Below are 17,276 nucleotides of genomic sequence, written 5' to 3' on the forward strand. Positions count from 1 at the left end.
TGTTGTGGCAATAATGGTCATTTTGCTATGGATGAAAAAGTGATATGAATAGAGAGATTTTCAAAACGACTTTGTATCTTAGTGAACAAGCCTCTCCAGGCTTTGACACCGAGAGCTGATGTACAGGATTTCATAGGTTTTTTAACCAGATTGAGACTGTCCAGGGAAGAAGGAGAGAGACTGACCACTATACACATCTGTAGAGAGTGGTTCCCTTTCCTGTTTTCTGGGTTTATCACACCTGTGAAAAAAGTTTCACTTAATTTTTGGAGTCTTCATTTCATTTTGCAAGGCACAGACAGATATTCATGCTGCCCAGTTAAATCACAAAGAGATGATTGACAAATGAGCTGAAACCTTCCCTCCAGAAATCAGAAGGAACAGAGGGATGGTAATATATATACTTAATAGCACGAGGCTAGTAACGTTAGCTGTAAAGTCAAGGCAATGGACTCTGCAGGGCTGTTCTAGTGCAAAAAAGGATTTTCTGGTGAAAGTTTCTATGGGTTCCAGCACCTGTGACAGTAAGGTGATGTATCCACCAGAACATTTATGTAGTTAGGATGGGGTAAGCTGCAGTAAGTTAATTTTTTGTGTTTCCTGTGCGAAGAGCAGTTCAGCATACAGAAACGTTGTAAGTGGGGAAAATACCCAAGTAAGCCTGTGCTGTTTTGTAGGAACTTGCACTGTGCATTCCCCTTAAATAAAAATTTAAAAATACAATTTGTAGATTAAAATTAATTTAGTTCCATTTAAATTGCTAATGTGCAGATGCTTTTTTAGTAACTATAAACTGACCCTGAATATCTATGAAAGCAGTACCTAAAATTGTACCTGGAATATTTGGTTATATGCCTGTTCAAGAGAATGCAATTACCTGAGTTTTGCCATGTGCTGAGGTGTCTGGAGGTGAAATTGTCCTATATGGAGATAACAGATCTGGAGTGGTGAGCTGCCAAAAGACAAGTGTTTGTATAAAACTGTCCCTTCAGTGGAGCCTGCATCCCTGTCGCATCCCTGCTGTGTCTGTGCTGCTGGTACCTCCTCCCAGGCTCTGTATGCCAGACACTGCCTCTCCCTTTCTTATCACTCACACGGCATTTATAAAAGAAAACAGGGAGAAGCCAGCTCAGGGAGTATATTTTGAACTGAGAGTTTTGAATGACAATATTATCAGAAGAATTATATGAATATCTGGAGTTTCAAGTCACTAGTTGAACAAACAAAAATAATCTGTGTTTTGCTATGGATAACACTGAAGTGAAATTCGTGAGGGGTCTTCCTCCAAAACAAAATATTCTTCTTGCTGTTTGCTGCCAGGTCAGGATTGAACTGCTTTCTCTTTGAGGCTGGAGGCCATGTGAAGCATTTATTTAAAACCTTAATTTGCTTGTATTTGAGCTTGGATTTTAAAAGGAAGGTAGAGTCATGTTTGCTTGAGGGACTCTGAAGAGCATCTGTACAATCACTGTTTGAAATAAGCATAAATCTGGAAAGGTTACACACACTGTAATATCTTGGCAGGCACAGTGCACTTGGTTCTTGGTTTACAAATCGCCATTCTCAGAGTGTCGGCACATTTCATTCATTTGTCCAGGTTTAAATTTTTCCCAACATTTGATCCACGAAAAGGCTTTTTTTTTTTACCTTTTACAGATTTTTCCTTCCATTATACCTCTTTGACTCAAAACCAAAGAAATATTTTATTACAGAAATCCACAAAAAATATTTTATATGTTAATTTATTCCCATATCTCATTGAAATATTTACTTAGCCACAGTTGCTCAGGCAGTGTGGAGTCTGCGCCATGTGGTTTCCTCTGAATGTGACAAAAACACAGCCTTGTTCTAGCTCCACCCGTTTTTGACAGGATGCAAACCCCCACTCCATTAATGCGAACATGCATTTGCACTCAGTTTAAACATTGCATATGGTTGATGTCTAATTCTAGGTGACTCTGAACATATGAGCTTTCATTTACTGGCTTTTAGCTGTGCATCTCCCATGCAAAATTAAAAATATCTGTAGTCATATAAAAGCAGAGCGCTTTTCACTCCTGCCTGTTAAGTGTCCTCTGTATTCACAACTTGCAAACCTTTCCATACGCATCAGTTAGTCACCAGTCATACGTGGGGATGGAGCGCTGGAGACCCCGTGCCCCAGATACAGCAGCAAGTGTTGGTCCTCTGAGGAAAGCAACATCGGGCCCTTATGGACGTTCAGCCCAACATACTTGTTAGTCACCAGTTTGAGGCAGCCGACTAAAGATAGAAGGAATGCTGGTAGAAATAAGTAGTACCTGCACTTCTCTGCAGACTCATGAAATACAGTTTTATTAAGCTCTCCGTGGATCAGAAATGTCCTTATTCCTCAGTTAGTCCTTTCCAAGCTGACTAGTTTATGCTAGATTAATTGTTAAAAATAGCATACCTAGTTTTTATTTATCAATGTTTCTTATAAAGTATTTTGGTCTTGTTTTGATTTTTTTTTTCCCAAAACCCCAACCATTGCTAGCATTTTTAGCCTTCTGCATTATAAAAATAGTTGACTGCGGAGCATAGCAGATCATCATTTGAAATTGGGTTAGCTGACATCTTATGGAAAACCTGCTGTGGACAGTCTTGGTTAGTTTTGCTTTTATAATCCCCTGTGCACTGCGTAGGAATTACAGCTGTCTTTTGGTTGCTAACCAGGGACTCAGTTAATCTTCTAGTGTGACCACAACACGTGGTGGTTCAGTTTGATCTGGACAGGCTTCTGCCTGTAAGATTCAGTCCAGCCATGGATGGCAGGAGCCAGACTCACAACAGCAGCAGAGTGCTGTTAGGGGTCGGTTACACGTACAGGTTGGCTTGAAGAAATTATTTCCTAGGAACAATCTAGTGTCGGCCTACGTGCGTACACCTCTGTAAATATTGCTTAGAACAGATTCACAAGCGACAAGCAATTTCTGCACGGCTTCCTAGTTATTCCAGTGCAATAATACAGGTACACAACAAGGGAGTGTCAGCTCATCGCATGTTTGCAGGATCAAATCCTGGGCCTGTGGGTCTGACAGGTGTGATAAAAGAATAAATTTTACTTTATAGCACTAATGTATGCTGTGTCCTGAGAGGCCTGACTTCTCAAGCAGCACCTGATCTCCTACCTCAAAAGCAGAGGCATATGGCAGAGGTAAGATGTTTGATGTTCATAGTCGTGTCAGATGCTCGCTTTATATAGTCCTCCCAGTGCACAAAATTACTCTAAATTTGACCTTTGTGATGATTCATTTACACTTTAGCCTGTATCTAAAGGGATGGTAGTATTATCCTCCGGATCTTCATGTCAGATCATTGTGAGTCATTTGGAGTCTTTCGGCAAAGTAATGCAGAAAAAAAATCATGTATGTATATTACTTGGGAATAAGGAGGGAGACCTCTGAAGTGTGATTTAAAAAAGAAATGTGTCTAATTTGTTTGTATGTTTAATTTCTACAATGAAAATGGTGTAGCTTTGTGTAAACCCATACTTGCAGTGCAGTTCCTGAATCCATGATTCTGATCCTGCCCTTCTTTCTTCCGTATTACATTTCATGGTCTGCTGAAATCATGTTTAGGGGGATAAAAATAGTATATCTTCTGTTTTTTGGCATCCAACCTCTAATTTACAAATATAATTTATGCTAATCTTGAAAGTGCTTCTCAGATACAAAGTAAAATGTGTCATCCTTAGTATATGTGTGTATAATTTATTCTGATGGGGAATAGACATTTCAAAGCCGTTTCAGGCCTTTATACTCAGAACATTTGATATGAGCAGGGTAGCTGGGTGTTCATTGCTGTAAGAGTAGGGAAGTGGTTAAAAAAGCCTAAAGTAATAGTAGCTATTCTCTTAACCCAAAAAATAGTCGATGTACCAAGGGATGAACTGCTGTTTGTGCAGTCAAGCCAGCTCATATACAATCCTTGAGTTAAGTATTTTTATTCCCTTTGTATTTTTGCTGATGATTAGTCATTTTTATGATGGGCTTACAAAAATCGTCCTACGCCATCACGGTTAATTTTTTGTGACTTCTCTTCAGTTTCTGACTCAGACGGCTTCCCTGATGGATTAGATGCATGTCATGGAGGGTAGCACTGTGTGGGCTTGCAGCTCCCCAGAGGGAAGAGGCCTGGCCATCCATGTGCATTCTTTGCCCTATAATTCACAGTTCTCCCTGCTTTTGCAGAGGAGCCTGCAGAGACACCCAGCCCAGTTTCTGCAAGCTAACAAGTCAGTATCTGTGACTGAGTCTTCCTCAAGCACAAGAGGAGTGAGCAGCTGCTGTTGACATGGCTTCTCTTGGTTGTCTGGAATTTCGAATCCTAGAGAAGGATGGTGACCTGCTGCAGTCCCAGACTGGGGTGTATCACAGTAAAGAAATGGCAAAATACCTTCAAAGATGCCACGTCACCAGCAGAGTACATTCCCCTTTCTCCTGCTTAGAAGGTCCAGTCTCATAATCGGATGTAGTTGTCCCTTTTAACATGTGGATAAAAAGTCAGAAAGTCTCATGTAAAGGAGGACAGGAAGAAAAATAGAAACCGCACAAAGATGAGACTTACCAAGTGGTTCTTGGTGCCTGAGGCATGAAACTAATCCATTGTAAGTCTGAACTGATAAGAGGATTTCTGGATGAATACTAAGAACAAGGGTAGATAGATGGCTGGGAAGAAAATGCAGCTCTAGGGTATTCTGACTTTATGGGACTTAGATGTTCCCAAGAATTCTCCTACTCCTTACAACTGCACTGAGGGGTTTAATATTCCACATTGTTTATGGTTAAAGCAGTAACATCAAGTAAAACAAAAGTTTTCACACAACTATTTGTTTTCCAGGAATTAATTCCATTTCTGCCTGGACCAAGTAACAAAACTTCACACCAAAGTAAAACTGTTATTTGCAATGCTAAGTAGGAACAATGCAAATTAAAGACCACACAGATTGGGGCAGGCAGTCTCTGGATGCTTTTTCTTTGCCATGGATTTTTCAGCAATGTGATGACAAGTTCTTTGTCTTAGTTTTCTAACTTAACAACTTGAAAATATATTCCTAGTCAATAGGAACATTATGACTGAATGCAAAGCAAGGTGGAAGTGACCTTGCCTGTGCTCTGTCAATTGAGAGTATTTTCTGTGTTTGTTTTTGATGTTTAGCCTTCCTCTATAATTTGCCCTCTTGTGATGTGTAATAAAATGAATAAAAGACTTTCCCCTCTGTAGTTCTCCAAACACATGCACATTTCAGTTATTCCGTGCTGTAGTTTGGTCAGTGCTGCAGTATGTACCTGATAGAACAGAGCAGGCAGAGCACAATAAGCTGAGCTGTAACGTGTCCAGGACTGCGATGATTGCAGCTTATGCGCAGACAGGCTGATACCACAGGTAGGAACGGCAAGGTCAGTGTGGTTTTATGGTAGCCCAGTTCTGACCTCAGAAATCTCAGCTGATAGATAAAACAGGTATTTGAGGTATAACAAGACTCATCAGATCCATCAGTTGGAGCTCTTGATCATGTCTTAGAAATGAAAGGTGAAATCCACTATTACTGATTTAAGGCAGATTCAAGTGGTTTGGTATTTGCTGTAATGATTCAACTCCAGTACTGTGTGCAAGAGGGAGAGGGATGGGAAGCTGGCTTACCTTCCAGTGCATTCAAGAAGGGAGTGCGTAATCTGGCAGCACTCAGTGGTCTGCTTCAGACTTGTTAGGTAGGTTTTGGAGAAGCCCTGTAAGGTGTGTTTGAGAGGAGAGCTGCTTCAGAACATTCTTCTTAAGGGTGTCTGGAGCCACCCTCCCAGCACTACCCTTTTTTCCATCCACTGCAGCATCAGTCGCTAGACCTAGGCAAACGCCAAAGTGCATTTTCAGCACAAAGTCAGCTTTGCTTTAAGTGTGTAGTGTAAGTGAGTGTATGATTAATTTTGTTATTATGTAATTCATGTCTTGCATTTTTAATGGTTATTTGAATGCTGTACATAATTCTTTGTCAGAGAAGCAGTTGAACCTGGCCAAGTTCAAATTGAAACTTCCCAGAGGAATAATCCAAATCTGTATTTCCATATATATTAATAAACTGTGTAATACTTGCAGCAACTCACATAATATAGTTTTGAAAAGAGATAGAACTCATTATCAGTACAATGAGGAGCACAGGCTCTTTCCTGTCAGAAATAATGGAGTGAGATCATCTACACAATTATTTTCCCTCACTGTCTCTGTAGTCATTTATGCAGCAAGGTGCGTATAAATCTTTCTTGGCCTGTTGTGCTGTGGTGGACGTACACCAGCCCCAGCCGACTCCCATGGTTGCAAGCAGGAGGAGTATATGAATAAATCCCTTAATTCAGTCTGGTTTCATGATGTACCGTCAGCAGCACTGTGCATTGCAGAGCTGCGTTGCACATGTCCAAATGGAGCTTCAGCATGCTCCTGCCTGAGGGTAGGGGATGCCATGTTTGAAATCTGCCATCCTGCTTTTGTACTTGTGCTCTGGGTATGAGTCTGGGGTGACTCCTTTCTCTTCGCACCACGGGGGATTTCAGACTGTGTTACTGAGGTGTGAACTTGGTACTCCACCCAGTGTTACACTTGGGCTTATTAAGCTATGCTAGGAAACACCTGATGCCCGACACTCAGGAATCGCTACCAGCATAAGTATCAAATCTAAGCCTTTTATGATCCTGGTTGATGACCAGGAGCAAGAATTTTAGATTAGTTGTCTTCAGCTTGGGGTTTACAGTACCTAACTATCAGCTGAAGGTTGGCTCCTATGCTCAAAGAGAAATGGAGTCTCTCTTAAACATGGCTGAAAAGAGGGAAATGGTGTCCTGCTGTTTTTGTCTAGTAGCCGAGCAGAGGATGTAGAAAAGCAAGAGCAGATCTACTTCAGCCATGAAGCAAAACAGCAAAGTCTGTTCCCAACTGTACCTGCCACTTCTGTCTGACCTGGCTGTAGGCTGTCTATTCTGGAGTAGGCGTAGGAAGTAGGTGAGACAGGTTTTCATCCATGATGTTGAAAGTAATTCAGTAAAGAATGAAAACATTATGGGAAGGGAAAGAAAAAGAAAGGACATGATTTAATTGCCTAATGAGATAGTGCATTTAGACACTGGACTTAATATTTTGAGGTTTTTTATTTCTGCAATACAAGATGCAGCAGTTTGGAAAAAACCCATGCTTCGTATAAATGCAGTTCCGTGTATTCTTAGGAAATGGGTGAAACGTGTCATCTCAGTGGAACTGGTGCAAGTCCCTCCAGAACAGAATCTGTCCTATAGTGTATGGTTTAAATACCTCCGGTGAAGTAAATGCACTAATTAAATGGTATAACAAGATGCAAATTTTAATGTCAGAAACATGGCAAACTGAAACTTTGTTTGCTAAACGTGATTTATCCAATGGACTTAAGGAAGGAAGCAGATTCCCCACCTGCGTTCTTCAGCATGTTTGGATAGTAATCTTCTTTAAATAATGTGACAGGCCTTTTTTGTAGTCCAGCATCAGAGGATTGTATTATTTTCAGAACAATTTATGAAAGATTAGTAGAGGCATAGTTAATCATTTAAATTAGCTACAGGTTTTTTATTAATCTTCAAATTAATGAGTTCTACCTTTTGATCTTTCTGGCTACAAATCCCTCTGGAACTGATGCCAATTAGGATTCAGTAATAACTTGGTTATGAACATGGACCAGTGTGTGCATATGCATGGCACACATGTGTGCATGCATGTGTGTACGTGTGCAGGTAGGTGTCAGTGCCCCTGGAGAGTGGCACATGTTCAGTTAGACCTGTTCAGTCGTTACCAGTTTGGAAAGTGGACCTCTCCACTAGTGGAAATTAAATAAAAATGCAAGGACGGTGGCAAGCAAAAGAAAGTTCTGCTTTATTATGCACAAAGTTGTGCATTGCATGGCACCTATCTGATGCTTTTAGGATAATTAGATACAGCTTGTGTATTACCTACAATGAAGATGGGGACAGTATCATGGAATGAATTGACCTTACTTTTCATATGAACCGTTGAGAAATGTTCTTCTCTTTTAAAGAAGGAGCTGTGCTCCAGCACCAAATAAACTGCACCAGCCCAAGGCAACATTGAATAGGAAACTTAGAGAGGAGCAGCATGACCCTGCTTAGAGCTTCACTCTGTGTGAAGGGGAAATAGGAGGTAATTAGGGCTTTGCAGGACTTCGCAGTTCTCACGCTGACATTTCTGCATGCCCACAGTGGTACCATTTGAAACCACCTTGCAGATAGGTCCATGTTGACCTGTGTGTTGCTGAGTTTCGTTGCATAGTCACTGAATTGCCTTAATTGAAATATGCTGTATGTTTACAATATAAGCATCGGTAAGAGCTGTTTTTCAGATCTGATAAGCATGTATGAGTATAGCAGAAATAATACCAGGTTCTCAGTCCTGCAGTACAATGTAGTACTTGATATGACAGCAGTTGTTTCAGTTGAGTTTTGCTTCTTCTATACCTGTGTTTCAAAGTGGTTGGAGGTTATTTTCTTCCTGGCGTCTCATTGCTTTTTGTATCTTGTTAATCTGATGCTGCTTATGTTGCAGCTTCATGTGGATTTGATGAGATGTTAATATTCGGTTTCCTATATCCAAGAAATTTTTAGCGCATTTCTTTCTCTTACCGTTCTTTAGTCTGAAAGGAAATGATTGATTGGATGCTAAGAGCCGTGTTTCCCAAGGTACGTGAGTGTCTGTAGTCAAAGCTGAGTGCAAGGGAGTGCAGATCAATACACAATGTTGCATTACTAAAGTGGTATTCCTTGCCTTACTGGAAATCTCTTGTCTTTCTGAAAGCTCAGTTCTGACTTCTGATGTTTGAAATTTGTCTATGGACAATTTCTAGTCACAATGCTATGAAACCTGAACAACAGCTTTTCTCAATTTCTTGTAAAATTTTGAGTGAGTCTACAGCAGTATATCTGCATTTCAGTTGTTGGCAACTGGTATTGAAAAACAGACTAGACCATTCTAGCAATCATCTTGTTTTAAGAACAGAAGAGAGCATTGCTTGTTTACGAAACCAAAAGTACAATCTGTTCATCACAGGCAGAACTGAGACCAGGTTCCAGGTACAGTTCAGGCAAAGGTGGATCACTTACTTATATGTGTATTTTCTCTTACAGCATAGGTGGAGAAGTAGTGAGAGGAAATGAAGGAAGCTACGTGGGGAAACATTTCCGCATGGGATTTATGACAATGCCTGCTCCTCAGGACAGACTGCCGCATCCTTGCTCCAGTGGCTTCACTGTAAGATCCCAGTCTCTTCATTCTGTTGGAGGAACCGATGATGAAAGTAGCAGCTCTCGTAAGCAGCCACCTCCAAAACCTAAGCGAGACCCCAACACCAAACTGAGCACCTCATCTGAAACAGTCAATACTGGAACAACAAGTAAAAGTGGGAAACTACCGGACAGAACTGAAGGTAAACACTATAATTGTTTGGAAAAAGGTTTTTGATGACTGTTAAGATTATCCAGTTAATAATCTTGCATTTAAGAATTACCTGTATGTTTCCCCATCTGTGTAACAGTGCCAGCACAGGTTCTCCAAATTTTGGACCAGTGGGTAATTGCCAACCTTTGACATTTCTTACAGAACCGTACCACTTATATGGCTTGGTTATATACTGGGGAATTCAAAAGGAAGGGAAAAAGAGATTGCTATCAGATGACATGTAGGACCATGTTATCTGCACGCTAGCCAAGGACCACTCACTATATCACTAGTGCTGTGGAAACCACAGCTTTGGAAAGGGTCCTCCTCAACAAAGTAGTGAAGGACAGAAATTATTAAAAAGAATTCTGCATGGCCCTGAAACTCTACAGCAAGGAAATATCATCCAATGGTAAAAGTTGTACCCGTGATGATATAATGTATTGCCCAAAGCTTCTGTTTGTGTATGAGTCTAAATTTTCTCTTCCCATTCCTCCCAGTTACATTTCAGCCAATGCAGCATTCAGAAGGAAATAAACAAATGTGTTGAATAAGGATATCGCTTCCTTACTCTGAACTACTAAAGATGAGCTAACGCTATAGGGATCTTCTCCTTCCTTTCTTCCATGCTGGAAATGCGTTTTGTGCAGCAGTAGGACCAGCTGTACTCCCTGCTAGGAGATAGGAGGGTGACTCTGCTTCACAGTGTGAACTGTAAGAAGGAACCCTTAGGGACAAATGGATTTGATCATTGCTGGTCTTTCCCACTGCTACGTTATATATCAGTTTTGACATCCCACACAGTATGTTGTGCTCTTAGTGTGTATCCCTCTTGCTTGTTGTTGTGGCCAGAAATACTTGTTAGTTACATTCATGCTACAACCCCTTTTAAGGAAATAAGATTTTAAAAAGTCATCAGTGATAACAAAGATGCAAAGTAGTGTGTAATTCAACTGCTGTAATTCAACAACAATTGCGAGGTTGAACACAAACACTGAACAGAACTGCAAATTTATTTATGCTGTTGTTGGTAGTTATTTTGCATATGACATTTACCGTTACTTCCGTAGCTTGACCTCTACAGTGACCATTACATCAGCTCCACTGAACAGACTAACATGACAAATCCAAGCATTAAGTAGCTGCCCTTAATAAAAGCAATTTACCACAATTTCACTGGACCAAAGCCTACATAGAAACCATTTGCATTTGTGCCACAGACAGATTTAAAATCTCATATCAGACAGTCTTTCATTTAATACAAAAAGAGAATGCATGGCACAGACCTCTCAGTCTGATATGCTCTGAGGTGAAAGGCAGGAGCTCTTAAGTTACTCAAAAGTTCTTTTAAAAAATATTCTATTTTAAAATATTTTTATAATTCTTTAATATATATTAGCACTCTTTCTTCCTGAGTCTGCACAACCAGAATTACCAAGGCTAAATGAAGTTTGTTTTGTAGATAGGGCAGTAAGATAGGCACATTTTCTAACTTGCTTAATGAATATTCCTGCAAGTGTGCATTGAGTCACACGGTATATTGTGCTCTTTGGTACAGCTGACCTTGGCATTATCTCTAGGATGATTAGGAATTAGGTCTGTTTTACATCTATCCCCTAGTCCTTTTCCTCATTTACTGATAAGCAAGAGACTTTGACAGCCTTAAAGTAGCAATAATAATAATGATAGTGATAATTGAAATACATCCAAGTATTTTACCAATCTCACAGAAGTTATGGAAGACTCCTTAAGCAGTCTGTGTCTTCATGAAACTAGATCATCATAATAGTGTTATTGTTATGGAAGATTCTGAAAATTTTGCTTCCTTTCCCTCATCTCCCCCTACCATCTGATATTTGACAGCAAGGATGTAATATGCAGTCATGTCCCTTCTGACAGACTGCAAAGTTTGAAATTGATTGACCTTTCTGTTTCCAAGGCCATACTTTGCCTCCTCCCACTCTGTGCAGGTTGAGCTTTATCTATCCCATCACGTGATGGTTACGAGTGGCACGCATGGTGTAGCTGTGTTCACTTTGGATAATCTGTATGACAGTGGTACTACTACACCATAGTTCTAAGTGTTGCAGAGTGCCTCAGATTCATTATAATCAAGACCTGAATATTCATAGCAAGATCTTTGGAAAGAACTGGTGAGCAAGTAATACTTTATCACTAGCTTAAAAGGTAATCCCTAAATGTTACCTTTTAGTGTGACTAAATGCCTTCATGGAATATGGAGAATCTCTATGATACTTAATATATGACCTGTATTATATTTATTCTCCTGGTTTATATGTAGCGCAGCAGTGGGCACTTTTAGACTATCATGAAGAAGTTCCTGGAGATTTTCAAGTGGCAGAACCCTTTAACCATACCACTGTTTTCGTGTGTTCAGAATATCTGCCCTGTTTGTATGGGTCTGGTTTTATTTGTGCCAGACTTATAAGGATTTCACGGAAGAGTTTGATGCATAGCAAGTAAGATCAGATTGTAGGGGGGTTTAAGCAGTCAAATTTTAACGTCTGAGATATACTTAAGGGTGGTACAATATGGTGTTTGGATGAACAGGCTGGATTTCTAAAACACTTTGCTGTCACCAGGAGAGGCTGCACACTCTGAGGTAACATGTTTGTTTTGATGAAAGAATTTTCACAGTCATCATCTGGGTAGCACAGGAATGTTTATATAACAACTGTGGTCATACATTGATGAGTCCATCTATAGATGAGCATAACCAGATGAAAGTCAAAGTTCATTATCTGCAGTATTGATTTGATACAAATATTAAACCAGCTTTGTCCCAGATTATGAAATTATTACTGTTGTGCTAAAATTAATTCCCAGTAAATTTAGTATCTGAAATTGTGCCTAGCTCAAAGAAACCTGTGAAGCTCTGATTCTGCCAGTCTGTTTTTTCTGTGCCAGTGCTTAAGTTTTTCCATATCTAGCAGTCCTCATTCTAGGAGCAGTCTTTGAAATCAAGAAATTGTAAACCTGTATCTTTCCAATTTCAGGTGACATAGTCCATAGGATACAATATTTGTGTTCTCCTAGGGAGGTCTTTGGAAGATCGAGTCCAAGAACATGCAGGTTTAACTTTCAGTCAGTGTTGTCCATATTGTACCCAAATATTTATATATGTGTGCGTGTCACACATTTGTGTGTACTTGTGGTATTTGCAGGCTGAATGGCTACAGCTTTTTCCAGGAACTATGGCAAACAATGATGAAAACCCCTATTGTTTCTCCATCAACTGTTGTGGAATGTGTACAAAGGAGTTGTCACAAAATTGTTCCCAGCTCTTTGTTTTTTTTATGGCAATGCAGAATAATTCAGACTATAATGTCTATTGTCTGACCCCATGGCTACTTTGAAAAGGAATTTTCTACATTTCCTAGGCAACCAGGGACAGCCTCACCACTTGTTTTTATTAAACACGTTTACTTTTTGCTTTTTTGGTAATGATCCAGTTTATACAAACAGAAGCAGTTACTGATGGTAACTTTTATTCTTTTTCTGATTGTGGTAAAGTCAAAATGTCCACCCTGTCATAATAACTACCATAACATTAGGTTATGTTTTGAATATGAGTCTGACTTTACTGCAGAAGTAGCAGAAGAAATTTGGTCATGAACTTGAAAGACCTTTTTCTCCTGAAGCACAAATAGCATCAGTAACAGCCACACCAGCTCTCTACTCTTGCTTCCAAATTTGTAGGAGCGCGAGAATATTCTTTTAAGTTGTGATGACGTGTATTAATCCCGTCTCCTTGTGCAGCAGTGGGATAACACTTCGGTTTGTGTGTTTCTCAGTCTACCTTGGCTCTACCTGAAAGAGCACTCTCCAGCCTGAAGGCCTCATTCTTCTTAACTTGAATTTTCTTGCTGTGTTTCCACACTTTTGTATCCCTTCTTATGCTTCCATATTCCTTTCATATTCTTCTGGCTACCTGTCCCATGCACCCACTGAACGCCTTCCACCCAATGCATTTCTCCTCTGTGACAGATTTCTAGAAAGTTGTTTTATGAACGTGGGTTGTCTTTTCTGCGTAAGAGTTTTCAGACTCTCGTAGGAACAGCAAACAACTGTAGCTGTGCCCCGTACATCACACATTGGAAGTGAGAAGTGACTAGAAAAGGGTATTTTTAAATAACATTTCAGCGTGAAAGGCATATCTAATCTTGATCCTGAAAGGCTCTTTATTGAGAAAATGCAGGAGTTCAATTAATTGATGTGCTTTTGGTGCCCAGTGTTACAAAAAAGGGATTAATAAAACAGTGTAATTGGTGACTGTAATCAGCCTCAAGCAGTGTTTTTTGATATGATCACTGCATGTTCACAAGAAAAGTTTACAGATCTACTGCAGTGCAAACATAAATGAAGAGGTATAAGTGAATTGCATTTTGAAAGTTGACTTTTTGTTTAAAATTATGTTTAGTAATATGGATGGTGAATTGTATTTTGAAAGTTAACTTTTTATTAAAATTATGTTTAGTAATATGGAGGAGGACTACGTTATAAATGTATGCACATAAAATATATATAATATATATAAATATATATATAAATATATAATATATATAATTTAATTTATGTATACATAATATACACATGTATGCATAACAAAAATGCAAGTTGCATGTGCTTGCATGTACATACAAACATGTGCACACAAATACAAATTAAAACTCAGACTAGCATTTTCAAAGTGCCATTCATGGCTGTAATTCTGCTCCTGCCAGAGCCCATGGGAAGTTTAGGTCTGACACGTGAAAATACTTGCAGGGATCCCCACCTCTTGAACCCACTCAATTTGTTTAGTGTTTTCCTTCTGTCACGTGTGGAAGAATATATCCTTCTTGCTGCTTTCTGAGCCCATGCAGTGGAAGCCTCTCTCTGTTGCTCGGCAATCTCTAAAGGTGGGCAACTTGGAAGGAAAATTTTCCTCTGGAGAAAAGCAATTACAGTAACTGTAACTAGGGTTGCAGTCCATCTGGTGTCTCTCATAAATCTAGTTTTCTGTCAGCTAGACTGGTGACTCTGCATTGTAAACTTGAACTTTTCCTACTCTCATTAAACAGAACTTGGATTAAAGGGATTTAGCACTTTTGCTGTTTCTGCATGGGGTTGATTTCCTTTTATTTTTTACCTTCGTGAATAATGTATTTAACCTGAACTTTGAAATAGTGTCCTCTGCAGTAACCATGTCACGTCTTTCCTTGTAGCCAGATTTTATTCCCGCATCTTTTCCATTCCTACTAAAGGAAGAAATATCACTAATGAACTCTATTCAGACCTAACAAGTCTAAAGGAGCTGACAGATGAGTTCTGGTGGGTATAGCTATGGGCAGTTTAAGATGCTGCTACTTCTGGGCTATCTGCTTGGCCTCCTGCCAGATGTGACAACCCAGTGCTGACATAGCAGAATGCAATATTTTAGGTACGTGTCTTTGAGACACGGGTGCTGCTGCACCACCTTGCTGCTGGGCAGGAGCTGTGGCAGGGCAGGTCTGGTGAGAAGCATCATGCTGTGAAGTCTGTCAGAGCCCAGCACAGCGAGCACCAGCCTTGTGCGGATGCTCTTGCAATGTGCTCCCTCTTAGCGAGGGCCACGTCACTGTGGCCTGTGATGCTGCTGCGATGCCGGCATGTGGGTCTGAGAACAGGGGAAGGGCAGGCTGCCTGGCTGTGGCAGGAGGGGGTGTGCTGCCTCCTGATGTCCGGCCTCTCAGACGTCCTCCCAGGGCATGGGCTCTTCAGCTGGGTGCTCAGCTGGAGCCCCAATGTGTCATTGTGCCTGAGAAAAAAACTGTATGGTTTTTAGCTCATTTTCCTCTTTCCTACAGCCTGCTCTGTATTTTAAGCACAGCATTTTGACCCATGAAAAGCTGCAGCTAGTGTTCACATTACCTATAGGTATAATGCAAGCTGGTATTCAGCCATGTGTAAAGCAGTGTCTGTTTTCCTTCACACACCTTAATCTGATTCTTGATCTCAGTCCTGTATTACCCATTATTTTTTGAACACTGTAATGTACCTCTTGCAGACTGTGAGGCTTGAGGGGGCTTAACTTGAAACTGTGCACGTTGGGAGAAGGCACCTGGCAATGACGGAGGGAAAAGTCAAAGCCTGCATCAGGAAACACATGCCCTGTTGTCAGCAGAGTGAGGTGGAGTTGGCTCTTAACTACCATACATGATTCCAGAGAATTGCCCTGTGTGTCCAGGTGGCACAGGGATGGATATGTGCCTTAAGCAGCACTAGAGCAATGCAGCCTCTACTAAAAACCTAGCACTTCATTCCCTTTATTAAGCCCTGCATCTCGACAGCCTCCTTGTTGCCACGGTGGTTAACAGGCTGGAGGACAGCACTGCCCTGACTTTGCTGCGGGACTCTGCCCAGCAGTGCCTCTGTTCTGTGTTTGCCCCCTTTGGTTGTTGAAGCTGCTTGTTCCCACTGACCTGCGCCCCTAGCAGGAAGGACACAGCAAAGAATTCGACCTATTGTCTAGCATTTAATAGCTTAGAGGTTTTCAAAGGCTTTGGTTTTCAGGGGAGGTGGTGGTGGTAGTTTTTCAATATTTTGGGGTTTGGTTTTCTTTGCTTTTGCAGAGATTTCAGTTTGCCCCTCCCTGCAGCAACTTGGTTTTCAGATTGCAGCTCCCAGAGCTGGGTTACTTTCCTGTGCATACCACCTCCTCCAGCCCTTCATCTTTTCAGGTCTGTTTTCTGGTCCCTCAGATAAGGGAGGGCAAGGGGGAAAGAAGGAATGAAAGCAGCAATTCTTACAGCCGTTATAATAGCTTTCTGTGCAGAGCAATGAACACAATGTGATTTTTGGAGGGATTTATAAACAAGTTTTGAAGCCACAGAGGGAGTATGTTCTTACCCTCAAGGCACATATGCATACTCATTAACGTTAATGGAAGCTGCAAGCATTGAACAGAAAATAGACCATGCAGTGGGAAAAGACATGAAGCTCTTGTTACCCGCTTGGGAATTGCATTGTGCCCAAGACTTGGCAGTTGGTACTTCAGTCATGTTGTGCTAGTCTATCCTGTGTACTTATTGTCTTTTTTTTTCCTTTTTATTTAACAAAGATGCTTTATGTATTCCTCATCTCTCTCTCAACATTTGGAAGTTGCTCATTTGCTGAGAGAGACTGCACCTGTGTAAAAAAGCAAAAAATTAAATGTGTAGCCCCCCTGCAGTACAGATATCTCTCGGCTCTCAAGGGTGATGGAAGCTGTGATGTTCTTGATAATGGAAAAGCCTTAATAATGCGAGTTCAGGGAGTGTTGTGCTGATTTACCAGATTGACTGCAAATGCAGCCAGTTCAGGAGGAAGCTGCCTGCCTTAAGCTGAGGCTAGTAAGCCCTGCTAAACACTTGTGATTCCTGCTGAGCGTGTGGGCTCTTCTGCACTGTGTACGCCAGCGCTCCAGAGATCAAGAGACTTTATAAACCTGGTTGTCACCCCAGGCCCAAACTGCACTTGTGAATTCACACCATTCTGCCCTGGAATTAGCAAACCATCTAGGACTTCAAACCAGTGTTAGATATAATGTGGACATGACGAGTAGGAGACTTTCTCCAGGCTGCTGTCACCCTGAGGTCCACTGAATAGGGTCACTGTGGTCCCTGGATGCACCAACAAGGCAAGGAAATGTGAGCCATGTGTTTGTGCAGTCAGCTGGGATCTAGGAGAGAGTATTAGCACAGGTATTTCACATCACAGGAAAGTCACTAAACTGCTTTTAGTGCCAACTCAGCCCTGGAAGTACTTCAGCT

At 40.8% G+C, this 17,276-nt stretch overlaps 1 protein-coding gene across 2 annotated transcripts in view; it reads left to right on the top strand.

The window, feature by feature from the left end:
- The window catches only part of NYAP2 (neuronal tyrosine-phosphorylated phosphoinositide-3-kinase adaptor 2), a 143,114-nt gene that overhangs the window by 54,900 nt on the left and 70,938 nt on the right, over window positions 1-17,276 (top strand). For both annotated transcript variants that reach the window (XM_075761031.1, XM_075761032.1), the window contains one exon: window positions 9,174-9,472. In XM_075761031.1, the coding sequence (XP_075617146.1) occupies window positions 9,174-9,472 (299 nt within the window). The remainder of the gene's footprint in view (window positions 1-9,173; window positions 9,473-17,276) is intronic.

This window comes from Balearica regulorum, chromosome 9 (genome assembly GCF_011004875.1).
Source record: "Balearica regulorum gibbericeps isolate bBalReg1 chromosome 9, bBalReg1.pri, whole genome shotgun sequence".
NCBI lineage: Eukaryota > Metazoa > Chordata > Aves > Gruiformes > Gruidae > Balearica > Balearica regulorum.